Below are 13,784 nucleotides of genomic sequence, written 5' to 3'. Positions count from 1 at the left end.
CCAGTGATCTACTCCTAGATCACTATCGTACTCCCTTGCCAAACTCAGTGGTAGGGCATACAATAGATCTGGTATACAGCATGGCATACTTTATAGAACCTATGACTGAGGCATAGGGAATGACTTTCATTCTCTTTCTATCTTCTGCCGTGGTCGGGCTTTGAGTCTTACTCAACTTCACACCTTGTAACATAGGCAAGAAACCTTTTCTTTGACTGTTCCATTTTGAACTACTTCAAAATCTTGTCAAGGTATGTACTCATTGAAAAAACTTATCAAGTGTCTTGATCTATCTCTATAGATCTTGATACTCAATATGTAAGCAGCTTCACCTAGGTCTTTCTTTGAAAAACTCCTTTCAAACACTCCTTTATGCTTTACAAAATAATTCTACATTATTTTCGATCAACAATATGTCATTCACATATACTTATCAGAAATGTTGTAGTGCTCCCACTCACTTTCTTGTAAATACAAGCTTCACCGCAAGTCTGTATAAAACTATATGCTTTGATCAACTTATCAAAGCATATATTCCAACTCCGAGATTCTTGCACCAGTCCATAGATGGATCGCTGGAGCTTGCATATTTAGTTAACACCTTTAGGATCGACAAAACCTTCTAGTTGCATCGTATACAACTCTTCTTTAGTAAATCCATTAGGGAATGCAGTTTTGTTTATCCATTTACCAGATTTCATAAAATGCGGCAATTGCTAACATGATTCGGACAGACTTAAGCATAGATACGAGTGAGAAAATCTCATCGTAGTCAACACCTTGAACTTGTCGAAAACCTTTTTGCGACAATTCTAGCTTTGTAGATAGTAACACTACTATCAGCGTCCGTCTTCCTCTTGAAGATCCATTTATTCTCAATTGCTTGCTGATCAGTGGGCAAGTCAACCAAAGTCCATACTTTGTTCTCATACATGGATCATATCTCAGATTTCATGGCCTCAAACCATTTCGCGGAATCTGGGCTCATCATCGCTTCCTCATAGTTCGCAAGTTCGTCATGGTCTAGTAACATGACTTCCAGAACAGGATTACCGTACCACTCTGGTGCGGATCTTACTCTGGTTTACCTACGAGATTTGGTAGTAACTTGATCTGAAGTTACATGATCATCATCATTAGCTTCCTCACTAATTGGTGTAGTAGTCACAGGAACAGATTTCTGTGATGAACTACTTTCCAATAAGGGAGCAGGTACAGTTACCTCATCAAGTTCTACTTTCCTCCCACTCACTTCTTTTGAGAGAAACTCCTTCTCTAGAAAAACTCCGAATTTAGCAACAAAAGTCTTGCCTTCGGATTTGTGATAGAAGGTGTACCCAACAGTCTCCTTTGGGTATCCTTATGAGGACATATTTCTCCGATTTGGGTTCGAGCTTATCAGGTTGAAGCTTTTTCACATAAGCATCGCAGCCCCAAACTTTAAGAAACGACAACTTTGGTTTCTTGCCAAACCATAGTTCACATGGTGTCGTCTCAATGGATTTAGATGGTGCCCTATTTAACGTGAATGTAGTTGTCTCTAATGCATAACCCCAAAACGATAGTGGTAGATCGGTAAGAGACATCATAGATTGCACTATATCCAATAAAGTACGGTTATGACGTTCGGACACACCATTATGCTGTGGTGTTCCATGTGGCATGAGTTTGTGAAACTATTCCACATTGTTTTAATTGAAGACCAAACTCGTAACTCAAATATTTGTCTCCGCGATCAGATCGTAGAGACTTTATTTTCTTGTCACGATGATTTTCTACTTCACTCTGAAATTCTTTAAACTTTTCAAATGTTTCAGACTTATGTTTCATCAAGTAGATATACCCATATCTGCTCAAATCATCTGTGAAGTTCATAAAATAACGATACTTGCCATGAGCCTTAACACTCATCGGACCGCATACATCAGTATGTATTATTTCCAATAAGTCAGTTGCTCGCTCCGGAGAACGGAGTCTTAGTCATCTTGCCCATGAGGCATGGTTCGCAAGCATCAAGTGATTCATAATCAAGTGATTCCAAAAGCCCATCAGCATGGAGTTTCTTCATGCGCTTTACACCAATATGACCTAAACGGCAGTGCCACAAATAAGTTGTACTATCATTATTAACTTTGCATCTTTTGGTTTCAATATTATGAATATGTGTATCATTAAGATCGAGATCCAATGAACTATTTTCATTGGGTGTGTAACCATATAAGGTTTTATTCATGTAAACAGAACAACAATTTATTCTTTTACTTAAATGAATAACCATATTACAATAAACATGATCAAATCATATTCATGCTCAACGCAAACACCAAATAACACTTATTTAGGTTCAACACTAATCTCGAAAGTATAGGGAGTGTGCGATGGTGATCGTATCAATCTTGGAACCACTTCCAACACACATCGTCACTTCACCCTTAACTAGTCTCTGTTCATTCTGCAACTCCCGTTTCGAGTTACTACTCTTAGAAACTGATCCAGTATCAAATACTGAGGGGTTGCTATAAACACTAGTAAAGTACACATCAATAACATGTATATCAAATATACTTATGTTTACTTTGCCATCCTTCTTATCCGCCAATCACTTGAGGTAGTTCCGCTTCCATTGACCAGTTCCTTTGTAGTAGAAGCACTTAGTCTCAGGCTTAGGATCAGACTTGGGTTTCTTCACTTGAGCAGCAACTTGCTTGCCGTTCTTCTTGAAGTTCCCCTTCTTCCCTTTGCCCTTTTCTTGAAACTAGTGGTCTTGTCAACCATCAACACTTGATGTTTTTCTTGATTTCTACCTTCGTTGATTTCAGCATCACGAAGAGCTTGGGAGTTGTTTCCGTTATCCCTTGCATATTATAGTTCATCACGAAGTTCTACTAACTTGGTGATGGTGACTTAGAGAATTCTGTCAATCATTATCTTATCTGGAAGATTAACTCCCACTTGATTCAAGCGATTGTAGTACCCAGACAATCTGAGCACATGCTCACTAGTTGAGCGATTCTCCTCCATCTTTTAGCTATAGAACTTGTTGGAGACTTCATATCTCTCAACTCGGGTATTTGCTTGAAATATTAACTTCAACTCCTGGAACATCTCATATGGTCCATGACGTTCAAAACGTCTTTGAAGTCCCGATTCTAAGCCGTTAAGCATGGTGCACTTAAACTATCAAGTAGTCATCATATTGAGCTAGCCAAACGTTCATAACGTCAGCATCTGCTCCTGCAATAGGTCTGTCACCCAGCGGTGCATCAAGGACATAATTCTTCTGTGCAGCAATGAGGATAAACCTCAGATCACGGATCCAATCCGTATCATTGCTACTAACATCTTTCAACACAATTTTCTCTAGGAACATATCAAAATAAACATATGAAAGCAACAACGCGAGCTATTGATCTACAACATAGATATGCTAATACTACCAGGACTAAGTTCATGATAAATTAAAGTTCAATTTAATCATATTACTTAAGAACTCCCACTTAGATAGACATCCCTCTAATCTTCTAAGTGATTACGTGATCCAAATCAACTAAACCATGTCCGATCATCACGTGAGATGGATTAGTCTTCAATGGTGAACATCATTATGTTGATCATATCTACTATATGATTCACGCTCGACCTTTCGGTCTCCGTGTTCTGAGGCCATATCTGCATATGATAGGCTCGTCAAGTATAACCCGAGTATTCTGCGTGTGCAAAAACTGGCTTGCACCCGTTGTAGATGGACGTAGAGCTTATCACACCCGATCATCACGTGGTGTCTGGGCACGACGAACTTTGGCAACGGTGCATACTCAGGGAGAACACTTCTTGATAATTTAGTGAGAGATCATCTTATAATGCTACCGTCAAACTAAGCAAAATAAGATGTATAAAAGATAAACATCACATGCAATCAAAATATGTGACATGATATGGCCATCATCATCTTGTGCCTTTGATCTCCATCTCCAAAGCATCGTCATGATTTCCATCGTCACCGGCATAACACCATGATCTCCATCATCTTGATCTATATCAATATGTCGTCACATGGTCGTCTCGCCAACTATTGCTCTTGCAACTATTGCTATCCCATAGCGATAAAGTAAAGCAATTATTTGGCGCTTGCATCTTATGCAATAAAGAGACAACCATAAGGCTTTTGCCAGTTGCCGATAACTTCAACAAAACATGATCATCTCATACAACAACTTATATCTCATCACGTTTTGACCATATCACATCACAACATGCCCTGCAAAAACAAGTTAGACGTCCTCTACTTTGTTGTTGCAAGTTTTACGTGGCTGCTTCGGGCTTAAGCAAGAACCAATCTTACCTACGCATCAAAACCACAACGATAGTTTGTCAAATAGACTCCGTTTTAACCTTCGCAAGGACCGGGCGTAGCCACACTCAGTTCAACTAAAGTTGGAGAAACAGTCACCCGCAAGCCACCTATGTGCAAAGCACGTCGGGAGAATCGGTCTCACGTAAGCGTACGCGTAATGTCGGTCCGGGCCGCTTCATCCAACAATACCGCCGAACCAAAGTATGACATGCTGGTAGGCAGTATGACTTATATCGCCCACAACTCACTTGTGTTCTACTCGTGCATATAACATCAAACCATAAAACCTAGGCTCGGATGCCACTGTTGGGGAACGTAGTAATTTCAAAAAATTTCCTACGCACACGCAAGATCATGGTGATGCATAGCAACGAGAGGGGGAGAGTGTGATCTACGTACCCACGCAGACCGACTGCGGAAGCGTTGACGCAACGTAGAGGAAGTAGTCATACGTCTTCCCGATCCAACCGATCAAGCACCGAAACTACGGCACCTCCGAGTTCGAGCACACGTTCAGCTCGATGACGATCCCCGGACTCCGATCCAGCAAAGTGTCGGGGAAGAGTTCCGTCAGCACGATGGCGTGGTGACGATCTTGATGTACTACAGCAGCAGGGCTTCGCCTAAACTCCGCTACAGTATTATCGAGGACTATGGTGGCTGGGGGCACCGCACACGGCTAAGGAATAAATCACGTGGATCAACTTGTGTGTTTCTGGGGTGCCTCTGCCTCAGTATATAAAGGAGCCAAGGGGGAGGGGGGCGCCGGCTAGGAGGAGGGCGCAGGAGGAGTCCTACTCCTTCCGGGAGTAGGACTCCCCCCCAATCCTCGTTGGACTAGGATTCCCCGAGGGGGAAAGAGAGAGAGGGGGGCCGACCACCTTCTCCTAGTCCTAATAGGACTAGGGGAGGGGGAAGGTGCGCAGCCACCTTGGGCTGCCCCTTTCTCCTTTCCACTAAAGCCCATTAAGGCCCATATGGCTCCCGGGGGGTTCCGGTAACCTCCCGGTACTCCGGTAAAATCCCGATTTCACCCGGAACACTTCCGATATCCAAACATAGGCTTCCAATATATCAATCTTTACGTCTCGACCATTTCGAGACTCCTCGTCATGTCCGTGATCACATCCGGGACTCCGAACAACCTTCGGTACATCAAAATGCATAAACTCATAATATAAATGTCATCGTAACCTTAAGCGTGCGGACCCTACGGGTTCGAGAACAATCTAGACATGACCGAGACACGTCTCCGGTCAATAACCAATAGCGGGACCTGGATGCCCATATTGGCTCCTACATATTCTACGAAGATCTTTATCGGTCAGACCGCATAACAACATACGTTGTTCCCTTTGTCATCGGTATGTTACTTGCCCGAGATTCGATCGTTGGTATCCAATACCTAGTTCAATCTCATTACCGGCAAGTCTCTTTACTCGTTCTGTAATACATCATCCTGCAACTAACTCATTAGTTGCAATGCTTGCAAGGCTTATGTGATGTGCATTACCGAGAGGGCCCAGAGATACCTCTCCGACAGTCGGAGTGACAAATCCTATTCTCGAAATACGCCAACCCAACATGTACCTTTGGAGACACCTGTAGTACTCCTTTATAATCACCCAGTTACGTTGTGACATTTGGTAGTACCCAAAGTGATCCTCCGGTAAACGGGGGTTGCATAATCTCATAGTTATAGGAACATGTATAAGTCATGAAGAAAGCAATAGCAACATACTAAACGATCCGGTGCTAAACTAATGGAATGGGTCATGTCAATCAGATCATTCAACTAATGATGTGATCCCGTTAATCAAATAACAACTCCTTTGTCTATGGTTAGGAAACACAACCATCTTTGATTAACGAGCTAGTCAAGTAGAGGCATACTAGTGACACTCTGTTTGTCTATGTATTCACACATGTATTATATTTCCGGTTAATACAATTCTAGCATGAATAATAAACATTTATCATGAAATAAGGAAATAAATAATAACTTTATTATTGCCTCTAGGGCATATTTTCCTTCACCTTCGACACCGTAGAGCAGGCGGCCAGCGCGCACGACGCGGCGGCGTGGCGCCTCTTGAGGCCTCGTCGGGATATGAATTTTCCCGACGTGTCGAGCCAGCGGGCGCAGGATCTGGCGTCTCTCCCGCGGCTTTTCACCGACGAGGATCGTCGTGTCCACCGGAGGCGGCAGCGTCGCCTCGCCATCGCCGAGATGGACGTGGAAGCCATGGTGGTGTGGCGCGAACGCTTCCTGCGGGACACCGTCGACGAGCGCCAGTTTCTACAAGCAAAGGATGTTGGAAAGGGACGCGAGGAGGACGGAGAGAGCCGCCTATCGGGAGGACAAGAGTTCGCGGAAGCAGGCCGCTCAATTGAAACTGAAGCTACGAGAAACGTCGGGTTGGGACTTTGAAGACGAGCAGCATGCTGACACCTACATTCAGACGTCGGAGGAGGACATTACCGAGTCGGAGTCATAAAGCGAAAGTAGTGGTCTTTTCTTTTATCTGTATACGCTAAAACTATCTATGTATCCATTTTATCGAAAAAATGGCCGGCGGCGTCGGCGACGAAGCAGGCGGGCGAGGGTGTGCTGTTTGATGTGGAGAGGCCAGTCCAATGTGCACCGACCAGCGGGCCCGGTGAAGAAAGAGGGCGAGCACGTGTGTGTCTGTCTTATGTCCTCGCTGACGCAAATCCGGCTTAAAAATGGGCCAGGAATGGATCGGTAGGCGGACGAAAGCGGACGCGCGTCCGTTTGGATCGGCGCGTTGGGCCGACTTTTTTGTCCGTGCCGACCCAAACGGCCGGCCGCGGACGAAATGGGTCGCCTCATTGAAGTTGCTCTAATGTTTGTGTGTAAGCGAACAAAAAATCACTGCCCAATGCGTCGACACAAAACGGATGGATGTCTTTTTTGGGACCCATTTTTTGCCGCATATTTTGGGTCTGATTTGCGTTCTTGCGGACAAGCAGTGGATGTCTGCGACGTCCTACCCTAGCGTGCCTGTCTGCGGCACACAGACCATTCTCCCTCCCAACCAGCACCACGCCCTCTTCGCCATCGCCGCCGCCCATTTTTCTGGCCACCGCGCCACCACCCCACTTCCTCCATTCACCAGTTGTGCCTCGCCATTGCCCATCCCCGTCGTCGCCCGCAAGGTGTTTGGCTATTTGCCCGACTAAGCCGAGGCGCATCCACGCCCGCCTCCATCCAGTGAGGTACAGTTTCATCATGGTGGACAATTCAGATGAGATTTTTAACAACTTCATATGTTCATGATTGTCCGAAGAATCGTTCGACGATGATGATGATGGTGTGATAGCTGCTTTGGTTGTCAATGAGCACATTGCCAAGCAGCGACCAAGGTTTAGGGATTGATCATGAACCATGCTCTGGGTTTGAATCATCATAGAGAGAGCGGCCATTGCCTACTCTACAATGATTATTTCAAGTACAATGACTCAATACTCCCTCCCAAGCTTTTTGAGCGACGCTTCCGGGTGACGAGACATGTGTTCAACTGTATTCTGGAGAGAGTGGTGGCGTATGATGATTACTTGAAATCTAAGTATAACGCCCTTGAAAAGGTTGGCTTCTCCTCTTATCATATTTGGATTTGGCATTCTTTTTCCGGCATGGCAGTCATCAACGTGCTCTCTGGTGTTCGCGAGTCTTTCAGATGGCATACGGTCAACTTTGAGATCAATGGTCACCAATACAACAAGGAATACTACCTAGCTGATGGTATCTATCCTCACTAGTCTACGATTGTCAGGACAATCTCCAATCCGTAGGAGAGAAGAGGGTGAAGTTTGCCAAATAACAAGAGTGCTAAGAAGGATGTGGAGCGTGCTTTTGGTATGCTTCGATCTCGATGGGCTATTGTTCGACACAAACAGAGGACGTGGGAGGTAATGACTGTTACGTTTGGGTGATCATGCATAACAGGATCGTAGATGATGTGCGTGACGACAACCTCTTTGACCAAGGGGGGATTTCCAGGGTGAAAACTTTGAGCCTGAGAGCGGAAATGTTTGCACGGTTCATCCAGTTTCACCAAGAAATGCGTGATTGGACAACTCACATTCAACTTGAAAACAGGCAACAACCAATGCACGCTCTTCATTTTTCAATGTAGTTGGTACAATTTTGAATTCATTTGGTTGTGAACTATTACACTTATTTATTATGATGTAAAACCGTGTGACTTATTTGTTTAGTTATGTGTAATGTTTTATTTTTATTTGTTTGCCTAATTAATGTGTGTAGAAATTTGGCAAAAAAAAGGGTGAGCGAACCAAATGGATCGGTCGGTCGAACACACTGCCCAAAAATTCATTGATGAAGACAGACGCCACTTTTTTTTAAAAAAAACGCCACATCTACAGCTGACCTAAACGGATAAAAGTGAACCAAATCGGTATCGGCGCATTAGAGTTGGCCTAAGACTAACCATAATGAAGAGTAACATACACAAGTAACATACACAAATTCCTAAACTATATTACTATCTTCATAGTGGATAGTAACATAAATGTAGTAACATGCAAACCTTCATTTAGGGTCTCTTTGATTCAAAGGTCTTCATAGGATTTTTAAAGGATTGGAATCCTTAGGAATTTTTCTTACGCTGGTCGTTTGATTCGTAGTATTGAATTTTGTAAGATTTTTTTCTAAGGATTTATTTGTACTACATTTCATAGGAATTTTAACATCCACTCCAACCTTTTGAAAGAAATCCTTTGTTTTTTCCATGACACAATCAAACAAACTCAAATTCTATAGGGATCTAACGAAAATGCCATTTCAATCCTACGTTTTTCCTATTCCTGTGTTTTTGCAATCCTACGAATCAAAGAGGCCCTTACTAGGTTATAGACTCATATTGCATTGGAACATGTGATGTTACAGGAACTAGCTAAGTTACTCAAACTATCTCTCTTCTCATTAACTTATTACCACATAAACAAATTTACTGAGTTGGACTCGATGTTACGGCTGAAGTTACTCTCGTTATGACTAGTCTAAGTAGGGCCCTGCCTGCACAGCCCACAGAGGATCCGGAGCGGGGAGCGCGCACGGGCACGGCTACTGGTTGTTGGCGGGCGGGTAGCCCAAAACGAAAACGCCCCTCTCTGTCTTGCTGGCGGTCAAGCGTGAACGCCGTGAGTAGCCGTCCCGTCCCCCGGGCGACAGCTACTACCGGTGCCAGAAAGCCAGCGCGTCACGTCACGGGCACGGCTGAAAGCCACCGTCAAGGACGCCAAGGAAACGGGAGTGGCTTCCAAGGCCACCGTTTTTCCTTTCTTTCTGCTAGTAGCACCAACAGCCCGCCCACGCCCACGCCCACGCCACGGCACAAGCACAGCCAGAAACCACGAGATAACGCGGCGCACGCGACCAAACCGCACCGAGGCAGAGAGAGCGAGAGATTGGGAGGAGCTCCGGCAGGCAGGCAGCAGGAAGTCGAGCCGAGGAGCCACCGGAGGTGAGCTGAGCTCCTGACCATTTCGTCCTTACTGACGCAGGATTTCGGTAGCTGATGTATATTTGCGCTCTTGTCTTGGGCTGCAGTGACCTGCCGGCCGGGGAGCATGGAGGAGCCGTCCATGGCCGACCCGCCGCGGATCTTCTGGAAGTCCAGGAGGAGGCCGTCGTCAGGTAGGGGTGCTCTGCTCCTTCTTGCTGCTTCAAATCCTTTGAGCAAACGTCTTCAACTCTTGAATCCATCCTGATTTGAACCGCTTCGTTTTAAAAAAGAAGAGGATATTGTTCCTTTACAAAGAAAGGAGCCTGTCCGTCCTTCAGCCATTCCCTCTTCTCTCCCACAACCGTATTGCCGGTTTCGCCAAATTTCAGTCCAGATCTCGGCAAAGGCTCCCCTCATGCTCTCTCTCTCTCTCTCTCGGGAATTAATTTTGAAATTTGCTCCTGCCATTTCTTTCTTGAAAATTATCACGAAGTCTTACACCAATTCGATTTACAGCCCAGAATCTCCCTCTGTTCCTCGATTCTTCGTTAGCTTCCTCTGCCTCTGCCTCTGCCTCTGCAAAAATTAGTGGCTTCTTCCTTTTTGTTCGTCGGTTCTTTCTAGGATGTTGTTCATCCGTCTTCGCACGGCACCAGACCTGACGGCCTGAAACATTCCAGCAGTGAGATATTGCGTGAGGAAATGGATTGACAATTGCCACCTCACGTAGACGAATCACGAATATACAACTACCAATACGAGTAAGAAAATCGCAGTTTCCGCCCACACGTTAGTCACGCGGCTGCCCGGCGCAACTGATTCTTCGCTGTATATTTATAATCAATTAATCAACGGCCTCGCGCAAGCAAGGTCGTTCAGAGCTTCAGACCTTGGTTAGTTTGGGGGTAATTTCTCACAAGGGGGGTGGGTGGGTGCTGTGCTGCTGTAGTGCCCCAATTGCCTAGCCTTGCTTGCCGTCGCCGGCAAGATCTCTGCGGGCCGGCAGCTGCAGCAGCTACCCAGTAGTGGTCGTGGTCGTGGTCGTGCGAATATGCTCGCGCCAAGAAACCGTATCCCTTTCAGTAATTTGCTGTTGTTGGGTTTCACTTTTCAGCCCCACTCCTCTGAATTCTATTAGTATTCTGTCTTGGGCAATGTTACGAGATGCTCTCCAGGAGCAGGGGAAGCTTGGCTGCGAGGGCAGCAGCCAACAAGGCTGTAATTTCTTCTCAGAAAAAGAGGGCTGCAGTTTTGGTAATACAACTACTAGATGCCAGAGGGTGAATGTGATGGGCTGAGATATCTATGGCCTTAATTCTCTGACTTAGTAGATAATGCCGATTGTTTATTATGGCGCAACCCGAGGCTCGAGAGATGCGCGGGTTTCGTGACCACTCGCTTATTTTAGAGTTCATGTCAGAATGTTCAGTAGTAAATAAGTTAATCTAATGATGCTACTACTGACCAAATTACCGTGTCTGAACCTGCCAATGTTGACCAGTAAGCTACCGTGTAAGTAAATCAGTTTGCTCTTAGTGTGTAACCAATGAACAGATAAAAGGGTTAAATTGTTTCCACTATCCTCTCCAGAGCTTCTGAGAATATTCTTTCAGTAGATCTTGCAGGGAATTCCTTGTATTATACAGTATATGTGTTCTAAGCTGTAAGCTGTCCCTGTCTATCACAACCCTTTCTTGCTTTGCTTCCTTGTCAAGGAGAGGGCATGCAGCTTGTTGAAGTACGCATCCATGTTCCAAATGGCAGCAAAACTCACTCTCACCTATCATCACTCTACCTGTCTACCAGTAATCCACTGAAAAAACTTCTAGCTGATCATATTCTAGTGCTAATGGCCATGTAAATAAACAAGAATCATTTTGGTCGTGTTGATACCAATGCAGATAGGTGGAGGGCGCGGGTCCCTTTACTAGTATTAAACAAGAATCATTTTTGGTTGTGTTTCCTTTTCAAGTTATTGATGTCAATGCACACCCATGATTGAAACCATATCCCCTTCAGTAACTTGCTGTTGTGCAATGACCTTTTCAGTCCTCTTACTCTGAATTCCACTAGTATTCTGTTTTGGGCGAGGCAGCGGAAAGGCTCTTCAGGAGGAGCAGTAACAACGCGGCAATTTCTTAGGACGAAAGAAGAGGGTGACTGTGATAGACTGAGATATCTATGGTCCACATTGTCTTCGTATAATACCGATTGTTTACAGCATAATGTCAGGCTCGAGACAGGCGTGACCACTCACGTTTATTTGGAGTTGCTGTCAGAATGTTTACTTTAATTAGGCCGGTCTGATGATACTGACCAGATAAACTATTTCTGAACCTGCCAATGTTCATTGTTATTTATATAGCTTCACCATTCATGCCGAATGGTCTGAACCTGCCAATATTGACCGTGTTAGTAAATCACTGCTCCTAGTGTATAACTGATAAACGGATAAAAGGATAAATTGTTTCCACTTCTATCCTCTCCAGAGCTTCTGAGAATAGTCTGTTGATAGATCTTGCAGGGAATTGCTTGTATTATACAATATGTCTAAGCTGCCGCTGTCTATCCAAGTTCCAAATGGCAGCAAGACTCACTCTGACCAATTACTCCACCAGTTATCCACCAAAAAAACTTCCGGTTGATCATATTCTAATTCTAGTGCCAATGGTCATGTATGTCAGTCAGTATATGTATGCACTGCATTTTGCTAGGGTAAATGTACTAACTACTGACTTACTCAGTCTGACTTACCAATGTGTATGTTCCAGCCAATGGCCGGAGCTTGCAAGCACAAGAACATAATAACGAGGCCACTGCCACCGAAGAGGCAGCAGCGGACACTCTTCCGGCTCAAGGAGAAGCCATGAAGATTGATGACGCAAATGCAGCAAGCACTACCACAGAGGATGATGCTCATCAGGCAGATCCGATGGCTAACCTATCTGAGAAGCGAAAGGCGCTCTTTGAGCCCCTGGAGCCAATCAATGGCAAGCGCAGCGCTGACATGCTGCTTCCGCCACCGGACTTCGAGCCTACATCATATCCCAAGGGATGGCTGGTTGGTAAGAAGCGCAAGCTCGTCAATGTCGATGTCGTGGAGAGCATGAGGAGGATAGCGATCCTGGAAATGAACAGAAAGGTTCATGTTCTTGCTAATTATTTGCCAGCATATGCTAGCGTAATATCATGCTGGATATATGCCATACTGTTTTCTGTGGTAATTGCATCCATGATCAAGGCCTGAAATCAAGCATGAAACACTAACTTTACCATTAACTTATGATGACCCGTGCATTGTTCTAGTGCAGCTAAGGTAATTAGGCATTTTTGTTGTTGTTGCCAAATCTGCATCATAGGTTGATACATATTATCATGTAAAATATCTCGCAAATTGGCATGGCAGGACCGTGAAATCGGCGGGCTGAATGAACAACTAGAGGAGGACTCCCGCGTGCTGGAGCTTCTGCAGAAGCAGCTCACGGACGAGCGCAGGAAACGGTCGGAGATCGAGAAGGAGAACTCCATGCTTCAAGAGCAGGTGACCATGCTGATGAACATGCTTGATGAAAACGAAGCCTTCGACGAGGAAGGAGAAGAGGCGCCACCACCCGACTCAATCGATTAAGCATTTCCGACAACTGCAGGTTCCCCTTTTTAAGAAAAGGCATCTGCAGCACGTCCGTCTTTGGGTGCCAATTTGAGAGTATCCCGGAGGTTTCTATTGGTCTCTTGTGTAGAATTCAAATATTATTTCGTTTCATGGTTTGCATCGTGTAGGCGAAGGGTGCATGTTTTATTGTTCCTGTTCGTATCTAGGTTTGTTGCAGATGTATGGAGACATTTGCGACGCATTTTATTTGAAATGCAAGTGTGTGTATATGGTATTACGATTATTTTGCCAGCCACTGCTATTTTTTTCTTCATATTTCGAAGTC

The 13,784-nt window shown here is 44.8% G+C and overlaps 1 protein-coding gene across 2 annotated transcripts; it reads left to right on the top strand.

Annotated features, from left to right (window-relative positions):
- The first annotated feature begins 9,598 nt into the window (after window positions 1–9,598).
- Window positions 9,599–13,772, top strand: LOC125529218 (Snf1 kinase interactor-like protein). Of its 2 annotated transcripts, none has more exons than XR_007292583.2 (4): window positions 9,599–9,864; window positions 9,951–10,037; window positions 12,618–13,162; window positions 13,253–13,457. XR_007292583.2 is itself a non-coding variant. In XM_048693626.2 (4 exons), exons 2-4 carry the CDS (start codon window positions 9,971–9,973, stop codon window positions 13,472–13,474), a joined length of 660 nt encoding a protein of 219 aa, XP_048549583.2. In that variant the 5' UTR covers window positions 9,599–9,864; window positions 9,951–9,970; the 3' UTR covers window positions 13,475–13,772. The 2 variants fall into 2 exon arrangements, 1 of the variants encoding a protein (XP_048549583.2); XM_048693626.2 differs by having other exon boundaries at window positions 12,618–12,988; window positions 13,253–13,772.
- Window positions 13,773–13,784: the final 12 nt, after the last annotated feature.

The sequence above is a fragment of the Triticum urartu genome, chromosome 6A (assembly GCF_056163025.1).
Source record: "Triticum urartu cultivar PI428250 chromosome 6A, HENAU_Tu73, whole genome shotgun sequence".
Taxonomy (NCBI): domain Eukaryota; kingdom Viridiplantae; phylum Streptophyta; class Magnoliopsida; order Poales; family Poaceae; genus Triticum; species Triticum urartu.
This window is presented reverse-complemented; position numbering and strand designations above follow the sequence as displayed.

Excerpts from the sequence above, each read along its gene's own strand:
- LOC125529218 (XM_048693626.2), top strand. The coding sequence starts at position 9,971 with ATGGAGGAGCCGTCCATGGCCGACCCGCCGCGGATCTTCTGGAAGTCC. Across the intron at positions 10,038-12,617 it reads CAGGAGGAGGCCGTCGTCAG|CCAATGGCCGGAGCTTGCAA; the intron begins GTAGGGGTGCTC and ends TGTATGTTCCAG. Across the intron at positions 12,989-13,252 it reads TCCTGGAAATGAACAGAAAG|GACCGTGAAATCGGCGGGCT; the intron begins GTTCATGTTCTT and ends TTGGCATGGCAG.